The 19,193-nt window shown below is 37.8% G+C and overlaps 1 protein-coding gene across 2 annotated transcripts; it reads right to left on the bottom strand.

Annotated features, from left to right (window-relative positions):
• Window positions 1-405: 405 nt before the first annotated feature.
• Window positions 406-13,444, bottom strand: si:ch73-337l15.2 (glutathione hydrolase 6). Of its 2 annotated transcripts, none has more exons than XM_022667541.2 (4): window positions 13,132-13,444; window positions 9,992-10,308; window positions 7,889-8,002; window positions 406-5,778 (listed from the first exon to the last, which is right to left on the bottom strand). In XM_022667541.2, exons 1-4 carry the CDS (start codon window positions 13,263-13,265, stop codon window positions 4,478-4,480), a joined length of 1,866 nt encoding a protein of 621 aa, XP_022523262.2. In that variant the 5' UTR covers window positions 13,266-13,444; the 3' UTR covers window positions 406-4,477. The 2 variants fall into 2 exon arrangements, with proteins under 2 accessions (XP_022523262.2, XP_049326491.1); XM_049470534.1 differs by having other exon boundaries at window positions 13,066-13,216.
• Between the last annotated feature and the right edge of the window lie 5,749 nt (window positions 13,445-19,193).

The following is a 19,193-nucleotide window of genomic DNA, read 5'->3' as shown; positions in this document are numbered from 1 at the left end:
ATGCTTTCCATAGATTGTCATAATTTTTCTCTTGAATCTTATTCTTTATGGCACTGACGTCTTCTTGGATGCAGACTTCTTTCATATGCCACACTGCTGCTACGCTGGGGATGCAGTCATGACTTATTCCGTATTCATTATGTGCTTCTCTTGACCGGAGCCGGTCTGACAGCAGCTCTCAGTAGGAGGCTGAGCAGCCGGTGTTCGGTATCACAAAGGGGCGGAGACAAACACAATATTTTAATTGAAAGCAGACCTGAATATTCATAGGCCCGCAGCCTCCGAGAACTGAGCGACAGGCCAGTGCATTTTCCTCAGCATGGAGAAAGAAGTACATCATACATCAGAAGCTACCCAAGAAGATCTGTGGGTGGGCAATCACAGGAAAAGAAGTGTAGGAACAACTGGGAAAAAAATGCATTTTACTGTATTAAGTAAATGTAATCAAATATACTGTATCTTCATACGTCATCATTTCAGTGCAATACAGTGACTCCAACTGGATTAGGCAGGCATTCATAACATTCATAACATTTCTATACAGTATTAAAGCAATTTTTAGGCTTCAGTGCAAGATTAGAAAACATCATACATCTCAGAATTTGACAGATTCAGAGCAATTGTTGTGCTGTGTAGCTTCACAATTATTAAAAATAATAAATATATGACAGAACTAAAGACACTAAAACTTCTTAATAATTACCTCAACTATGTCTTCCTTAAGAGGATATTTCTATGAAAATGTCCACTTCATATTAATAAAAATACATACAGCTGCAAAAATAAACTTGGGAATTCATTTTTCCGTTGATGACGGAAATCCGCCCAGGCCTTGAGGCAGCAAAGCAGCCCCAACCATGATGCCCCCTCCACCATGTTTCACAGTTGGGATGAGGTTTTGATGATGGTGTGCTGTGCTGTTTTTTTCCACACATAGCATTGTGTGTTCCTTCCAAACAATTCAATTTTATCAACTCAAAATCTGTCCACAGTCTTTTTTTGCCAGTAGTGCTGTGGAACATCCAGGTGCTTTTTTGCAAACTTCAAACGTGCAGCAATATTTGTTTGGACAGCAGTGGCTTCCTCAGTGATGGAACCCTCCGCCATGTTTAATGTTTTCCTTATTGCAGATTTGTCAACAAAAAATTTGCCAGAGGTTTCTCTAAGTCTTCAGCTGACATTCTAGGATTCTTCCTCACCTCACTGATCAGTCTGCGCTGTGCTCTTGCAGTCATCTTTACAAGACAACCTCACCTAGGGAGAGTAGCAACAGTGCTGAACTGCCTCCATTTATGGACCATCTGTCTTACCGTGGACACATGAACATCAAGGCTTTCAGAGATACTTTTTTAGTAACCCTTTCCAGCTTCATGCAAGTCAATAATTCTTGAACGTAGGTCTTCTGAGAGCTCTTTTGTGCGAGGCATGATTCACATCAAGCAATGCTTCTCAATGCTTCACCAACTTAAAACTGGTGTGTGTGTTTTATAGGGCAGGGCAGCTTTAACCAACACATCTAATCTTATCACATTAATTGAACCCCATTTTGACTGACTCCTGGATCCAATTAGCTCTTAGAAAATGTATTAGCCAAGGGGTTCACATACTTTTACCACCCTGCACTTGTCATTTTTAACTAGCTTGTAAATGACTAGCTTGATCAGTTTGGTCAAGATGGTCAACTAGCTTGATCATGTTGTTTATGCAGGCCAACTATATTGCTTGTGCTGGTTAAGTAGCTTGGTCATGTTGGAATAGCTTGGTTATTTTTGGTTAAACTGGCTTTGTTTGGCCATTTGTTTGAGTATGTTGTTAATGCAGATCAGTTAGGTTGGTTATCCTAGTCTACCAGTCTGATCATGTTGGATTAGCTTGGTTATATTGGTTGAGCTGGATGACGAAGATGATTCTTTAAGCCACTGACATTTTCTTTAGCTTATGCAAGCCAAGTGTTTTGTTTTTGTTTGGTTAAGTAGCTTGGCCATGTTGGAACAACTTGGTTAATTTTGGCTAAACTGGCCAACTAGCTTGGTCATGTTAGATATGCTGATCAGCAATCTTATATATGTTGGATTGATTAACTTGGCTTTGTTGGTTAAACTGGTCTTTAATTAGCTTGGTCATGATGGAACAGCTTGATCAGGTCAATAGGTTGGTGATGCTGTTCGTGCTGCCTGGTGGTTAAGCTAAAAAAACATATTCTATGCTGGTCAAGAGAGTTTTTTTCCACCTTGAGCTAGCCAGGCTGTTTTTTGTTTTTTCCTTGTTTTTCAACAGGCAATTACCTATATTTATACCACCCACCTGTACATTAAAAGATTAAAATGAAAAATGTATTTTCCTTATCCTAGAAAGTTTTAGAGCTACAAGGTTTTCCAAAGACAGTAATGATAAAAAATCGCTGTCTCTTTTTCCCGTTTTTTTTTTTTTTTAAAGCATAAGCCAGCAGTTCTGCCCTAAACGTAGTGTGTTTTCAGATTCAGCTTAAAGAACAGAATGGCCTGAACCCTGATGTATTCTGTCCCGCTGTTTTGCCAGACACTGGTGATTTAGAACAGCGAAGCAGAAGAGAGGAATAGCACACTACAGTGCGCCCGGGGAATAAAAATCAAAGTCGACGGCAGAGGCCGACGAAGACAGACCACATCTTTTACAATCAAAGGAGGGAGGGGAAGCGGAGGGGGGAGAGATGTGATGGGGAAAAAATCTGCCTCCACAGCAATAAAGAAAGCAATTTTTTCCATCAGCGTGGACCACTCACCTGCTGTGTGCAAAATCAAGATTTATCAAAGGGGGAAGGGAACGCAGGTAAGCCCTCAGGCGGCAGAGCTCTGATAAGACCCTGCCGTGTGAAGCCAGGCATCAATATACATGCCTTGCGCACATTCGTCTAAATTAATGTAACAAGCAGCCGGCGCTCTGGAGGTAGGCCGATAATGCTGTCCGGCTGCGCGACCAAACGAGTTTGAATAGTAGAGAGAACACGAGGAGCAACAGCTAATGGCTACTGCATTCTGACATTTGCACATTATGCAAAACACATATAGACCTGTACAAACATCCACTGTCCACTGAATACTTTTAGTATCATGTGCATGGAAACACACAGCTGTACATGTGTAGATTAACAAAAGCTAATTTGTCTAATGTGTTTAGAGTAATCTGATTACAACAGCTGTGAACACTGGCATTCTGTGAGCATTGATTCTGATTCCCTTTTATGAATCATCCTGTTAATGCCAGCACCATTGGCAGACGGCTGCATGACGCATGCAGAACTACACCTGGCCTGCCTTGCCAAAAAATAATAATAATAAATCGCCATCTGGATTTAACTAAGCAAATGATTTGGAGTTCAGCAACAGTATGTGATGAAAGAATGAAGTCAGCTGACTACCTGAATATACTAAATATAGATCAGGTTATTCCATCATTTGTTCTTCCCTGATGGCACGGTCACATTCCAAGATGAAAATGCCAGGATTCATCGTGCTGGAATTGTGAAAGAGTGCTTCAGAGAGCATGAGATCATAATTTTTTACACATGGATTGTTCACCACAGAGTCCAGACCTTAACCCCACTGAGAATCTTTGGGATCTTGTGAGTCAAGAGAGAGGTGGGATGTCGGTCATACACCCATGTACAACTAGCTGTCTGCATCGTCATAACTGGAACCAATGGTCTTTAGTGGAGAGTACTACAATTGTACAGTCCTAAATGTGTTTTGCATAACGTAATGTAGAAGTTATTAATGTACACTCAAATTATAACAAAAAAAAACATTAGGTTAAAAAACACTATAGGGTTGAGAAAGCCAAAAATATGGCTCTTTGAGCACATAGCCCTGTTTGATTATTGTCTTGTCACTGTACTAGCCTCACCCTAGCCTTTTTTGACCCTATTTGTCCCTTTGTTACTCCGCCCCCTTGTTTCCTGACCCAGGTGTTTCCTGTGTCCTAGTTGTATATATACCCCATGTGTTTCTTTGTTTTCTGTGGTGCTTTTTGTTTGAGCCTGTCTTGTTACCCTGCTTATATGTTGATTGCTGTTAGTTTGAGCATCAGTTTTGCCATGTTGGTGTAAATTTCTGTTTAGTCTTCTTTAGTTTGTTTGCTTATTTTTGCTTGTTTGTTTACTAGTCTTCTTGTTTAGTCCTTTGTTTTATAGTCTTTATTTAGCCTTATTGTTTGTGTTACTGTTTCAGTTTCTGTTCTTTGTTGTTTTAATTTTTTTATGTAGAATAAAATCCTGCCTCCAATGTGTTAAAATTATACATAGCTTGTTTAAAATCTAATATAAATAAGTTTCACAAATCCTAATCTAAATAAACCTGGTTCTCCTCATAGCCTAAATCCAGCTTCTAACCAGATTCTTTAGACTCTGTTAACAAGCTATAGATAAACTAGGAACCCCTCCAAATAAAGAGCAATCTTTAAACCTGATTAGGCATACGATTACAATGTTATTATCCTTCATTCAGTATCCATCAGCATGAGCACTGGATACAGGAGCTCCATATGCACTAGCATGTTCTGCATGGAAGCGCAGTACCATGGACAGAGTGCCATCTGAGCATTCGTCCACCTGCTGCAGCTGACCATCTGTCTCTGATAGCAGCCTATAGACGTCTGAGCTATTTGAAATGCTAGACAGGCAAACGGCCATGGCTGTAGAGTTCCCCCACTGCAGATGGAGCAGTGGGCTACTAACGGCATCGGCAGGAGCCGTCCCGAAGTCAAGCCTTTGCAGGAGAACGGCTGCATTAAGTAAAGCAGAAAGTCCTCCAGTTGTGGCTATGATTTGTACTTCTTTATCTTCTTCAGATTCACCCTGAGTATCATTACTTTCAGTATCATTACTATCATCGTCGTCATCGTTGTTGATCTTTACAAGCAAAGGAAAGCTAAAGTAAGGGACGTCTGAGATGTTTGAGGTAAAACTGCTAAGCATTACTCCACTAGACGGCAAGAACCGACCCGAACCCCACGTATTGTTCAGCGAAGCCGACATTACTATGAAATTACCCTTCCCGTCCAGCACCCCGATGTGACTGCTCTGTGTATCGAGAGCCAATAACTCCGCAAGATCCTGGTTCTTCTCAGCTGGGGCTCTATTGTCAAGTCCTTGAGTCAAGTTTAAGAGGCTGGCGAAAGTGGCGGCGGCCCTGTTCAAATCTCCAGCAGCGCTCTGAAAGGAAAGGCTTTGCTCCCTGACTCGCTCTAATATATCAGATAGCATCGGCCCGGCATAAGGGGAGCCGGCTGAAAGGACAGTGTATTTCTCTCCCGGCGCGATAAGGGACTCATTGATTTCTCCACGGCTCTGCCGAAGGGCGGCTAAGAAAGTGGGCCTCTCGCGTGCCGAGAGGTCTTCAGCCAATTTCATGGCCAGCGTTTCTGGGAAATGGGACTCATTTAGGCTAGCCGCCCGCAACAGCTCTGATAGATTCTGGTTGCCGGCGAGCACACCCGCCGATTTCACACGTCCACTCCCGTCGCAGAAAATATCGCACGCTTCTGACTGCAGGATTTTTTCCTTGTGAGTTGCCAAGGCTCTGCCCAGGACACCATCGATGTGGAAGCCATCCTCAGCCAGAGTAATGGCGTCCTTGAAAAGCCTGCTCCATTCCGAACGTCCCCATTGAGAGTGAAGGTCTTTGAGCCCCTGCAGGACAGATGGAACTCCATAACTGGCAGAAGGAAGCTGTGGTGCAGTTGAACGTATTGAATTACATGATCCTGTCGTGAAGTTGTAGAGTACGGCTGAGAACATGCCACCTTTAAAGAAGAAGGAAAGTTGAAGATTTCATTTGATTTCAAATGCCAAACAAATATAGTATTAAAACTTGACACAGGTATCGTGTATAGAACCACAACAATTTGATGGGTATGGTGAAAAACCTCTTGTACTATAAAAAATATAGTTAGTTATATATAGCACCAACAAAGGGTTTCCACATGCACCCTAGAAGTGGTTCCTCACAGGTTCTTTAGTAAATATATTGTTCTGCATAGAACTATGGCAACTAAAAGACCCTAAAAACATCATTTGAATGTTTAAATGGCTGTGGTCAGATTAATAAGTTTGCATGTGATATTTTAAAATGCTTTTTAGGTTTCCACCCCTTTAAAATGCACTGTAAGCCCGGATAAGTTGAATTTCCTTAAAAAATTTGAGGAAACCAGTTGCCTTAAAAAAGTTAAGTAATGAGTAATAAAACTTAAGTTAACATAACTTAGATCATCAAGTTATAACAACGAAAGGGTAAGTTGATTTAACTTTTTTTTTGTTATAGTGTAAGACCAGATAAGTTGAGTTTACTTAACTTTTTTAAGGCAGTCGGTTTGCGCGATTTTTAAAGTAATAGGGAATGAAAACTTGAGTTAGCATAAATTAGAACATCAAGTTATTACAACTAAAGGGGAACTTGATTTATTTCTAAGGTAGCCCGGGGGAATCACTACACACTGATGGTGAGTGTCTGTCAGAAACTGTTGGACACACCCAGTATGCAAACAGATTGTGACAAAAGCCAATGGAAAAGAAGCTGTTAATTGCAACAGACTAAACTCAGTTATTATAAATTGGTTCAACTCAAAGATCTCAGTTTGAATAGTATATGTGCCCACAAATGTTCAACTAACTCAAAATAGTTGAGTATTGTTTTGAAATATCCAATTATATGTAAAACAGATTTAAATCATTTGAGTTCAAACAACGCCCAGTGCAGTGGGCAGTGCAGTGGGTGGTAATGATTGTAACCAGCAGTGTCTGGCTAGAATTTCCCATAGGAATAGACAAGCATTTTTAGCAAGTTATCTTGCCAGTTTCTTGGGAAATATCAAAAGTCACAGAAAACTACAAGACAAATAGGATACCAGTCCCGTTCTATGTGGCATGTCAGTGTAGAACAACAATAGCTTAAAGAACCATGTTTAAATGCATTTTTCCTTTAATGAAAAGCCTCTATTTTATATGGTTTTATAAAGAACCTTTAATCTGGCTAAATACAGCACAGAGAAAGTGTTCTTGTCTTGTAATGGTTCAAAAATATTGTTCAATATTGTCAAATAACTCAAGAAAAACATTTCTCAGCACTATTTCACTATACAGTCAAACCCTTATTTGCATTAAACATGTACAGCAAAACACAGAACACAGGATGTGTTTTATGATGCTCGAGATCTCGTTCAAAAATGGCCACTCCAGGAGCCATTAAATAAGAGAACCATTCATTATAATATTAAGTGACTAATCAATAATGATTATTATGCCATTTCTAGACCCTCATTAACCTTCTGAAAGACAATTAAAGGTAATGGAGATTAAAACCGCGCCTTTAGTGGAGTAAGAAGTTGAAACATTTATGCATTATTTAAGCAACGTGAGAAGGGGGTCTTACTTTAATGGATTTAAAGTTGTATTACTGAGATTAAAACAGCTGAGGTGTATTACCATTTGTTTAAAAAAAATGCACGTTTTGACCTCTCTCAAACGATTTTCCACTTCCGAGACAGATGGCCCCCCTAATGCTTATAAACTAGCACTCTCAGGGGCCTGACTAAACACACACTGCACATAAAATCCACATTCATTACCAACTTGATCACTTCTAAAGCATTTAGATGCATTCATCACCAGCGCTGTCTCGCGAGGAAATTGCAAGCCAGCCTGAGTGTTTGCTCATACTGTATCGGAGGAAATCACATCATAAGCCCAAATGTCCTCTTCAAATAAATGCAATATCTGAAGGTCCAAACGGCCATTTCAGATAAATGAGTTTTTAATGTGGAAATATGTTGCGCAGGCTGGAATGATTCCAATTTGTGGTTGTATGTTATTATATTATTTCATTTGCAGATGATACATTGAGGATACGCCACTGACCTACTCCCGATGTGTGTGGGTGGACGACTCCCAGGCAGAGCAGAGAAGCGATAGCCGCATCCACCACGTTTCCTCCCTCCCGTAGAAGCTCCTTACCGGCCCTGGAGCAGTAAGCTGCAGATACCAACAAACAGCAAACAACAGAAACAGAAGCAGCACTGCTTCAATTAAAACAGCTACAAACAATCTAAAACAGATTCTGTTCAAACAGTATTGATCTGGACTTACCCTACAGTGGTACAGAGGTAGTTTTATGGCTTAACCCCAAAGCTTAGAGTCAGCTCTGAAGCTTTTCCTTCAAAGGTGAACTTTGATGTAAAATGGACTTTTGCTGTAGTAAAACATGATAAAAAGTACTTACCTTCAGATGAAGAAATGGATACCAAAAGTGGAAAGGACCATCCAGACTGTTATCAGCAAGAAGTGCAAACGCCAGGGTAGCTTTTGCACTTCTTGCATAAGCTACACTTCAAGCTGGTAATGGGTGTGCCAGTATAAAAGTAAAATTAAACTGAAATCTTACAGCATATGCTGTAATTAAGATGATTTTAAATATTCTCCAGGGACGTCTATGCATTTTTCAACAAGACAATGCACAAAACATGATATCTTGGGCTCATATTGTCTGTAATGCAACAGAAGTCACAAACAAATGTAAGAAATGTTGTTTCAATGAATTTTCTGAGTTAGGGTTGTAAATAGTAAAAGCAAATGTAATAAAGAGGTAATAAAAATGGTGTTAAATGTCTGTCACTTTTTTGTTATTTTTCTTTCTTCTTATCTTTATAACAAGCACACATGCTCTTTAATATGTAGTCTCTTTAGCTGTGTCACGGTGACCATGTGTTCAGGCTTTGAACATTGTGTTTGGGTGTTTATGTTGTTTCAGAGGACTCAGATGTTCTGCTGAAGGCTGTATTTGGGGCAGAACAGAAAGTACAGAAGTGGACTCAGAACAACAGTTTGAACGAGCCACAGCAAGCTATCTGCGTGATGTGTTCATAACCTTTCCACAGCATGACCTACACACATGCCTGTCATATACTGTACGCATGATCCCATCCCTTTGGGAATTTCAACATGTTAATGGCCTTAAACCCACCTCCAAGACAACCAGTTCTTTGGTTCTGGACTGGCCAAGGCATAAAACTTATTAAGCATCCGTGGAGCATCCTCAAACAGAAGGTGGAGGAGCACAAGGTCTCTAACATTAACCAGCTCTGTGATGTCGTCATTCACGTGTCTAAGCAACCTATAATGCTCTAGTAAACGCAATGCCAAAAAGAGTTTAGGCAGTGCTGAAAAATAATGTTGGCCACACAAAAATTGACACTTTGAGCAACATTTGGCCTATTTCACAATTTTTCAATGTCAGGGTGCTAGATAGAGAAGTATGAATCATAACTTTAGAAAACATGTTTAGAAACACGTTCCAGAGTTTCGTTCTACAGTCAATGTTTGCCTAGTGAAATTGTGCATGATATACACTTTTCTTAGACACTTGGAGCCCTATTTTAGCACACCGGCCAATTGTGCATTGCACAGCTTTAGTTAGGGCGTGTCAGTGTAAACATTTCTTCTAAATAAAATAAAAACATTGTCAGTTCATATTCATAAAGTTTTAAGAGTTCAGAAATCAATATTTGGTGGAATAACCCTGGTTTTTAATCACAGTTTTCATGCATCTTGGCATGTTCTCCTCCACCAGTCTTACACACTGCTTTTGGATAACTTTATGCCTTTACTCCTGGTACAATAATTTTAGCAGTTCAGCTTGGTTTGATGGCTTGTGGTCATCCATCTTCCTCTTGATTATGTTTTTGAGGTTTTTAATTTGGTAAAATCAAGGAAAACATCATCATTAAGTGGTCTCCCTTTTTTGAGCTGTATATATCACATATATCATGTAAATAACAGTTTAAATCTGTGTTAAACAGATATTGTTCCTGAAAATGTTTACTCTTCCCTCTAAATAGCATGAAGCATCTTTTTGGATGCATCAATTTTTTTAGTGATGATGATGATGAGCCTATTTAAAGAAAACATATTGATAGAAAATAGAACAAAGATATGATAATACTGAATGTATAAGTTGTACGAAACCTGAAGATGTCAAGACAACACCATGATGGTACAAAGATGTATGATCATGGGAGTGGCCACCAGGATCATGGTGATGATCTCCATCTTCATGGTCATCATCTTCTTCCCCTTCATGGTGGTTGTGGTGGTCGTGGTGATGTTCTTCCAGGACCCCGGCATCATTGCTAAGGTGGGTCTGTAGCCCTAAAGGATCAGGCCACCATCTGTACCATTCACAGAGCATGAACCCAAAGACGATACCCAGCAGAATTAGAGCCACCATCACCCTGAACCACGTGTCTTTCTTCACATCCTTCCCATTTAGTGTATCGTCTGGCCTGTGGGACAAAAGAGGAATACAAATGAGATGAAGAATGGACAAAAAAGATGGGCAAGATAATTTTCTGAAGTCCAGAAAGATAGAAATTCAAAGAGACAGGTGAATTAAGTGTTTAAGGGTCTTGCCCATGGATTCTTAAACAATGTTAATCATTACACATCTGAAATGACTATCTAAACATATAATTTTTTTCAGAATCTCATCCTTTTAACTCAGATTTGAGTCACTTTGATATGTAGTCTTACAGGCGATATATATCAGATTGTGCATGCAAAGTGCTGCAGCAAGAGCACACTGTGTCACTGTGTGTGTTTGCTCAGTAATTTGCATGTGTGTGTTCGCTGTATGAATGGATTAAAGGCAGGGCCACATTCCATCTGTGTCGAACACAAATGATGAAATTGGTGGTCTTTTCTTCTCTTTGAAAGCCAAAACACTCCTGTTAAAATCAACAACACTGTTTAAACCAGCTGCAAGCTGCTGCCAACCAGCCCACTGATGTCTATAGACTGTCTGGATATACGTCTACATCTGACTGATTGTAGGTTGTGACTTCACGTGATGGAAATGTCACATTAGGAAAAATCATATCTAAGCATCGGTAAAGAGTTTTAGTGTATAGTATTTTTTATGTACTTTTGGCTATACAGTTATTACAAAACAAGTTTGTGTATATAGATTTCACATTAACTACCTACACATTAGGGGTGTGCCATATTGTATCGTACGTGATCATATCGCCAAAAAATGTAATATCATGAATGATATTATACCCTGAAATATTGTGATATATATTTTATATCTCAGTTAGCCATATCATATTGCATGCAATAATAAAATACAAAATATTTTTTCTAATTCAGTGTTTTGTCATATCTCCAAAAGTATTGTTATCGTGAAAATACCATGAAATATTGTGATATTATTTTAGTGCGATATCGCTCAAACGAAATGACCGTTCTGTCATTTCTGTAATTACTGTTTAGTAGCTAATTTTATAATAAAAATAAAATATATCAGCAGTTCAGTATTAGCTCATGTTGTTTAAATGGTCTAATATTATCAAAATGCTAGACATTGGCCATTTTGAAAGCACTGTAGAAATCTGGTAACCTTAATCATGACTTATGCAGGACATGCATGTTTCAACTTAATATTACACCAGTAACCTAGTAATATAAGATTACTAATTATACTGTTTCATACATATTACTAGTAGAAACCAGACGAAACTTTAATTCCAGGAATTCTATATTTTTTACTAGTAATAATATCAGATGTACATATCGATAAAGCCATTCGGATATAGACATATCACCAGAAACATGTGTCCATTACTTTAATACAAGAGACCAGATATCTATATTGTAATTCTTATTACTAAAAACTTTTTCAGACATTATTAGAATCAAATTATTATTATTATTACTAGTCAAAATTTCAACTAGGTAGATATATAATAGTATATTATTTGTTGAACACTTTTATGTTCCTACATGATTCTTTATGTGCTGCTTCATAGTCTGGATGACTTCAGTATTCATTTACAATGTAGATTATTACTACAGATCATTACTCCTAGTAAATAAGCTACAGATATCTAACATTTGAACGGATATTTATAGGATTTATAGGCTAATCTCAGACTAAGGCAGCTTTTTATACTTCCAAACAAGAAATATTCACATTATCTGTCTTCAGAGGTGGAAAGTAATGAATTACATTTACTCAAGTTACATTAATTGAGTAGATTTTATGAGTAATTTGTAATTTTTAAAGTAGTTTTTAAAATAGGTAATTTTACTTTCACTCAAGTACATTTTGACACAAGTACTTTACTTCGCTACACTGGAAAACTCCCCATTACTGAGTAAATAATTAAATGCTGGGGAAAAAAAAAACAATTGCCTGAATAAAAAAAACAATAACGTCCTCATGCAATACAAAATGTGCCCCACCGGACAGAGCTGTCAGCTTTTAAAACTTCCACATCAAACCTGCGGAAGCATGTGGTGGTAAGTATTTCTATCATTAAACAATCTGCTTAAATGTTAAAAAAAAAAAATGGAAATACCAGTTAAAGCACAGCAATGGTTAAAAATAATAATGAACTGCACAACTATATGACCATAAATTTTAATAGTAAAGAAAAAAATTAATCATAGAAACCTATGCCACTTGAAAATGTTTTATGGGGTGGTCTGAACAAATACTGCCTGAAAGGTCCAAATTATTATGTGGAATTATAGTTAATTAAAAACAATTTAATTTTTACATCAAATAATTAAAAGTAACTTTAACTTTTACTCAAAGTACATTTTAAATTTAGTAATTTTACTCAAGTAGATTTTTAGATGGGTATTTTTACTTGAGTAGAATTTTAGCAAAGTAAAGGTACTTTTACTTAATTACAATTTTTCAGTACTTTTTCCACCTCTGTCTGTCTTCACTCTTTCAAAATTCTTATTTACACTGGACTTTGTGTTAAGTTTTGGTCAGCTGCTCTCTCTATATAAGCTAATAATAAAGTATTTGGCAGTTGGTGGACAGCTGTAAAGAAAAAAACTGCTAAAACAGGTAAATAGCTACACAGTTATAACAGGATAAAGTGTGGATAGACTCATGTTGCTGCTGAGTTTAGCACAGTTAGCCTGTAGTTCTACAGCACTCACACAGATAACATTTATTTACCTCACTGTTTAATAAACTACCCAACAAATAACTGAAACTTAAACATTAACCTAACCTAGCTAACCTGGCTCCAGTGAGTCTCTCTCAGGTGAGGTAAAATCCTGAGTTTCTGTGAGTTTCAGTCACTCACTGTGTGAGGTAAACTGTCACCTCTCCCCCGTCACTCTCCTCCTCCTCCTGCTGCTGCTCCTCAGCGCGGGAACTCTGCGGCTCCTCCGCGGGCTCTGCTGAGGCTAGCTTACTGTAGCGAACAGAGCCGTGCATGCTGTAAACTCATTACACATTAATACTGAACTAACTCTAATCTACAAACACCGGCCCGTCTGTCTGTCTCTCTGTCGGTATGTCTGTCTGTCAGTGTGTACTGCAGCACAGTGGAGCTCTGCTGTGAAATTTTCTGTTTCACTGCGCAACTTCCTGGTTCACCTGCCGGTACTGATCTACCAGACTCACCTGTACAACCAGTCCCTTCACCCACCCACCCACACACACACACACACACACACATACAGAGAGAGAGAGAGAGAGAGAGAGAGAGAGAGAGAGAGAGAAAGATTACGAGGGAGAGAAAGACTGTTTTTAGTACATTTAAAGGATAAATATTTATTACACTGAGAAATCTTCATTGTAACTCACCCTCCGTTAATAACAGCAGAATAATAATAATAATAATAATAATAATAATAATAATGCAATTAATATAATATAATTTTATTATTTTATTGTAGTAATTACAATTAGAGTTGTGCCATGTTGTTTCTTACACAATAAAAAATATATAATGTTTAAAAAAACAGATTCTAAAATTAGCGATCATGCTTTTTGCTTTGAGGGTTTTTTTTTTATTTAATTGTTTGTCTTTGCAGTTTTCTGCATCCACTAAATATTTTGCACCTTAGCATTGTGTTTTATTTAGCATTACATTTAAAAAAAGAAACATTATTTATTTTGTTATATTATTTAATAATTAACTGTTAAATGTTCATTTACTGTTGTTGACAAATTAGACAAATGTGTACTGATTTGTTGTTGCGACATATTTTTTTGTAGTAATTAGTAGTATTTTTTTTAGTAGTATAAATATTTGTGTTTGTGTATTGTGTATATTGTCACAGCAAAAATACAGTAAAATATTGTCGGCCATATTACCCACCCCAATACTACTACTACTACTACTACTACTACTACTAATAATAATAATAATAATAATAATAATAATAATAATAATGCTGGCCAGTTTTTTTTTTTTTTTTTTTTTTTGGAAAAAGCCAAATTAATAATTGAACTACCTACACTATTTTTTTAATCAAAGGAATCTTTATAAATTGTGAAAATAACAAAAAGGACTTACATTTTGCCCTATATTGGTAACATTGTTCTTGTAAGCCTACAATTTACCTACAATTTTGTCCTACATTTTATGTAATGTTCATTGAAAACCTGAGTGAATTTGACTTAAAACTTTTATTTCTTATGCCTAAATTTTAAGTTTATTTAATTGATTTTTATTTTTTGTTATATCATTTTTACTTTGAATGTTACAGTCAGGTCAATAAAATAGATTTGCATTTAGTTTTCTCTTTGATTTCATTTAAGTAAAAATAAGAATTTTATATACTCAAAAAAAATGAAGAAAGCAAATAATAGAATAGAATTAACAGTATATATAACACACAGCCAACACAGACCAGACAACACAGAAAATGATGCTTGTTCTTACAGCTTACAACATGGAGGGCCAGCAGTTAATCATATTACACCATTTACAATTAATATCCAATTTTACATAAAACAGACTTAACAGACTTGTTCAAACTAATTGTGGGTTTACAGTGCAGCAATTTTATAAAATTTAAACATCTATGCTGTGGACAAAAAGCCACATCATATTGCCCCTGTAACTCTTGTACAGAGTGTGAGTGTTGGGTAAACTCGGACACTGTGATGGCCTGAACATGATGTGTGAGGTCTCAGTGGTATCAGTAGCAGAAGTAGTGTTTTTCTGACTCTGGAACAGCGCACTGATCTTCAATAACCGGCTGACCTGCAGAGGCGCAGACTGCATATGACTTTCAAAGTAGACCATGATTCCAAATCTCCATCTTCAGAGGCGGCGTGCCGGACAGGGCCTGCCGTCATTTCTTTCTGACATTTTGCAGAATCGCTGAAAGTAATTGAATGTAAAGTCCCCACTGTGATTTGGAGAGGGCACCGACACATCAAGGTGTTAAAGGAAAACGCAGTAGATGCAGGCCGAGATTGAACATCTTAAGCAAAGAGGCGGCGAAATGTCACTCACACGTGTGTGGGGGGGCTGGGGGGGGTTGTGTTGGAATCACAAAATGTGAGCCTGGGGCCATGCTGAAATGTTTACTATAGACTCCTGAATGTCAGTGCATTCTGGGAACGCAGCTAAAAAAGACTCTGTTTCTCACAGAGCACGGTTCACTTTGATCATTCTTGCATGCGCGTGAGTGTCTGTGAGTGAGTGTCTGGGAGTGTGAGTGAGTGTGTGTGAGAGTGTGTGTGTGTGTGTGTGTGTTCCAGAGAGTTCAGCACTTGAGTGATTTGTACGATATATGTCAGCCTGCAAGTTTATACATATTTATAATGACAAACAAAAAGCCAAGTCCTCTAATCCCCAGGGCCTGAAGAAGTTTCTAGAAGTTTCAGCAGTGCATTGTGAAGCTCTCAGACCCACTTTATTCTACAGACACTGACACAGAGCGCTCCAGAGAAGAAGAAGAGATGTGAGGGAATGCTGTCTCAACCCTATGTCAGACCCAGCATAAAGTACAGTTGCTGTTCTGGCCTCAACACTGCAAAACAAAAACCAAAATATGATGAAATGATCACATTTTAAGGCAATAAATTGTACTATTTCTCTAATTTCTCAAAGTTTTTGTCTTGCCAAGCACTGTAAACTGCAAAACATCAATTGGCAAAAGATAGGCATAGTATATATATATATATATATATATATATATATATATATATATATATATAAATTAAGATACACTTGTGCATTTTAAAAAAAATAAATATTATTGAAAATTACTTTATTTTTACTTTATCAGTTATTCAGTTCAAAATGTGAAACTCTTATACTATACAGATGTATTAAACACAGAATGATCTATTTGAAACATTTATGCCAGTGTCTCTGAAAATTTGAATGTTACATAATACCAATTGATGCTAGAAAGACCAACTGATTCCTGCTGGAAAATGAGATCTGCATCTCCATAAAAGTTATCAGCAGAGAGAAGCATGAAGTGCTCACTGACCATCAGTAAATTTTACATTTTATTTGGAAATCAAGGGAGCAGAGACTGGAGGAAGAGTGGAGAGACACACAGTCCAAGCTGCTTGAGCTCTGGTGTGAAGTTTGGAGAGTCATGTCATCTGCTGTTGTTGATCCACTGTGATTTATTATCAAGTCTAAAATCAGTGCAGTTTTGTTTTCCCACAAAATCTTACAGCACTTCATGCTTCCCTCTGCTAACAACTTTTATAGAGATGTAGATTTCATTTTCCAGCAGGACTTGGCAGACTGCCCACACTGCTAAAAGTACCAATTGGTCTTATATAATATTCAGATTTTTGGGTTTTTATTGGCTTATCAACAATAAAATAAAAAAGGGAAATATGTATAAAACAACACATTGAGAGTATTGATGAATGTGTAGTATAATAAACATTGGCTGAAATACCTTTTTTTCATTGGCAGACCAAACATGTATCTGAACATATTTTATTAAGTTGTACTGGCTGAAATAAAAATCCCTTAGCATGCCAATATTGGTGTAATATTATAATATTATAATAATCTGACTAAAACACAAAACATCTTTTCATATTTTTCACTATACCAAAGAAGGGAAAATTAAATTAAGTTGTACACTCACTTTTTTAATCTGAATTTAGCCCCAAACCTGGAATTTTACGCTGATATGATTTTCATTCCAAAATGCAGAAAAATTGGAAAATCTATTTTTTTTATGAAATTCTGATTGTAAGGAACAGAAATGGAAAACTAGGCAATTAGGTAGAAAAAATGACACAAGTTTTATGTTTTTGAATTTAGTCCAAATGATTGAACTGATAAACCTTACACTGACCACCCTGCACGGGCAGAATAGAGAATTTTGCGTTTTAAGTTTTTTTTTTGTCTAGTCTCTTTTGAAAGCTATAGACAGATTTCCAGTGATGTTCAGATTGAAAGGCTGTGAAGGCCATGGAAAAACCTTCAGCTTGCACCTTCTGAGGTGTGTTCAGTTTTATTAGACATTTGCATTCAAAATGCTTGTGTGATGCTCGCACAACCAGGGGATGTAAAGGCAATCACAGTAATAACAAAGCTGGAAACACAAGCGGTTTGCTGTGTACTTCATTGCCCTGATCTTGATTGCTGTGATTTTGTTTTAACGTCTGGCAAATAATGGAAAACAATAATAGCTGGTTGTCTGAACTGCAGACGCTTCTGTAACAGAAAGAGTGAAAGTAATTACATGCGTGAGGATGAATGTGTTTGTGTTTATGTCTTTTATTTATTAGTGTTGGGCTTTACCACCGATTTTCTTTCAATGTAATATAAAATATTACAAAGGCCTGTATCCTTATACCAATATAATACCTTTATACCAATATTACTGCTCTGTTAGTTCACTAATACTTTACTTTACTACTACTAAAACAGAGGGCTGCAACAATAAGTCGATACAATCAACAATGTCAATTATTTAAATTTGTTGACTACAATTTTTTATTGTTGACTAATATTATGAATTTGTAACAGTACCACATTACACAAATTGCTGGGAACAGAAATACAATAGTAGATGGGTAAATGGCTCATTCGTACAGGTTACACTTAACTTAGTCTGAGGGTGCTTTCACACCCTACTACTGACTGCAGCCTGCGGGAAGGCGGAGTTAGACGTGCAGCGCGTCCAGTCCCATCCAACTTGTCCACACCACGCCTCGTCAATCTCGCAAGCTTGTAGTGTATTCACAGTATTTAAGCCGGACGACGCGGCACATTATACTTAAAGTCTGCTAACTGCCCTGTACATTGTTTACTTCCATTCAGAGGCGGAGCTAAGACATGATGCTGACAAAGTGGGCGGGACTGGACGGCATGGCGCTAACAAAGTGGGCGGAGCTGGACGCACTAGACGTCCAGATCCGCATTCCTACAGGCTGCAGTCAGGACCCTCTCAAAATAACCGGAAAAGCAGGAAAAATGAGCCGTGGATACATTTGCTTCAGGACAAGCATGTTCGTTTGGCGAATTTGAACTAACCTAGAGTACTGTCCCTGAAGTTACTGCTGGTATTAAAACCACAATAGTAGCAGCACGAAATAGTAGCACGAAATGAATCTGTTTATTCATTTTATCCTTATCTGGTCCGAATGAACCACCCGCTGAATTGTCAAGACGCCAATGTCAGACGCATGTCCTTCTAAAACCAATCAGCATCAAGTTAAGGAAAACGTATCTATACGTAAGTGATGATGAAAGGATGTAGGAGTATCATACAAAGGTCTTTGGTACGCTCCCTAAACTGCAGTGTGAAAAAAATAAGCGGACCAAATATCTACAATGTAGCAAACACATGAACCTTGGTTTGGACCATGGTCTGGACTTTCAGGTGTGAAAGCACCCTGAGTCTGGGTGTGCAAACACTATGAACAGGACGTCGCAGGTTCGGATCCCGTTCATGTAGCTTGCTATCAGCTGGCGGCGCCCAGAGGAAGCAAAATTGGCCTTGCTCTCTCTGGGTGGGTAGATGGTGCTCTCTCCCCATCACACTCAAAAGTGGCGCCAGGCGGCACGAGGCGTCTGTGATGATGGCGCCACTGGTGATGAGGACACACAAAGGGATGAGACAATTGGAAAGCCAAATTGGGAGAAAATGGGAAAAATCTGTAACAAAAAAAAAACATAGTCTGAGTCTCCAAAAGTGCCCAAACACAACAGCTTACATATTTACTCACTAAAATATCAATACTTTCCACATTTAAACAACATCCAGGCATTTAAATGGCTTTTGAATCTCATGTTCAGTCGTTTCCATCGTTTTTAGAGATGGAGGACATGGTAGAAATAATCGTTGACTAATCAAATAAATAATGATCAGATTAGTTGACTACCGAAATAATCATTAGTTGCAGGCCTAATTAATACTA

The sequence above is a fragment of the Astyanax mexicanus genome, chromosome 22 (assembly GCF_023375975.1).
Source record: "Astyanax mexicanus isolate ESR-SI-001 chromosome 22, AstMex3_surface, whole genome shotgun sequence".
Classification (NCBI taxonomy): Eukaryota; Metazoa; Chordata; class Actinopteri; order Characiformes; family Acestrorhamphidae; genus Astyanax; species Astyanax mexicanus.
Note: the sequence above shows the minus strand (reverse complement) of the source record. Positions and strands in the feature narration are given on the sequence as shown.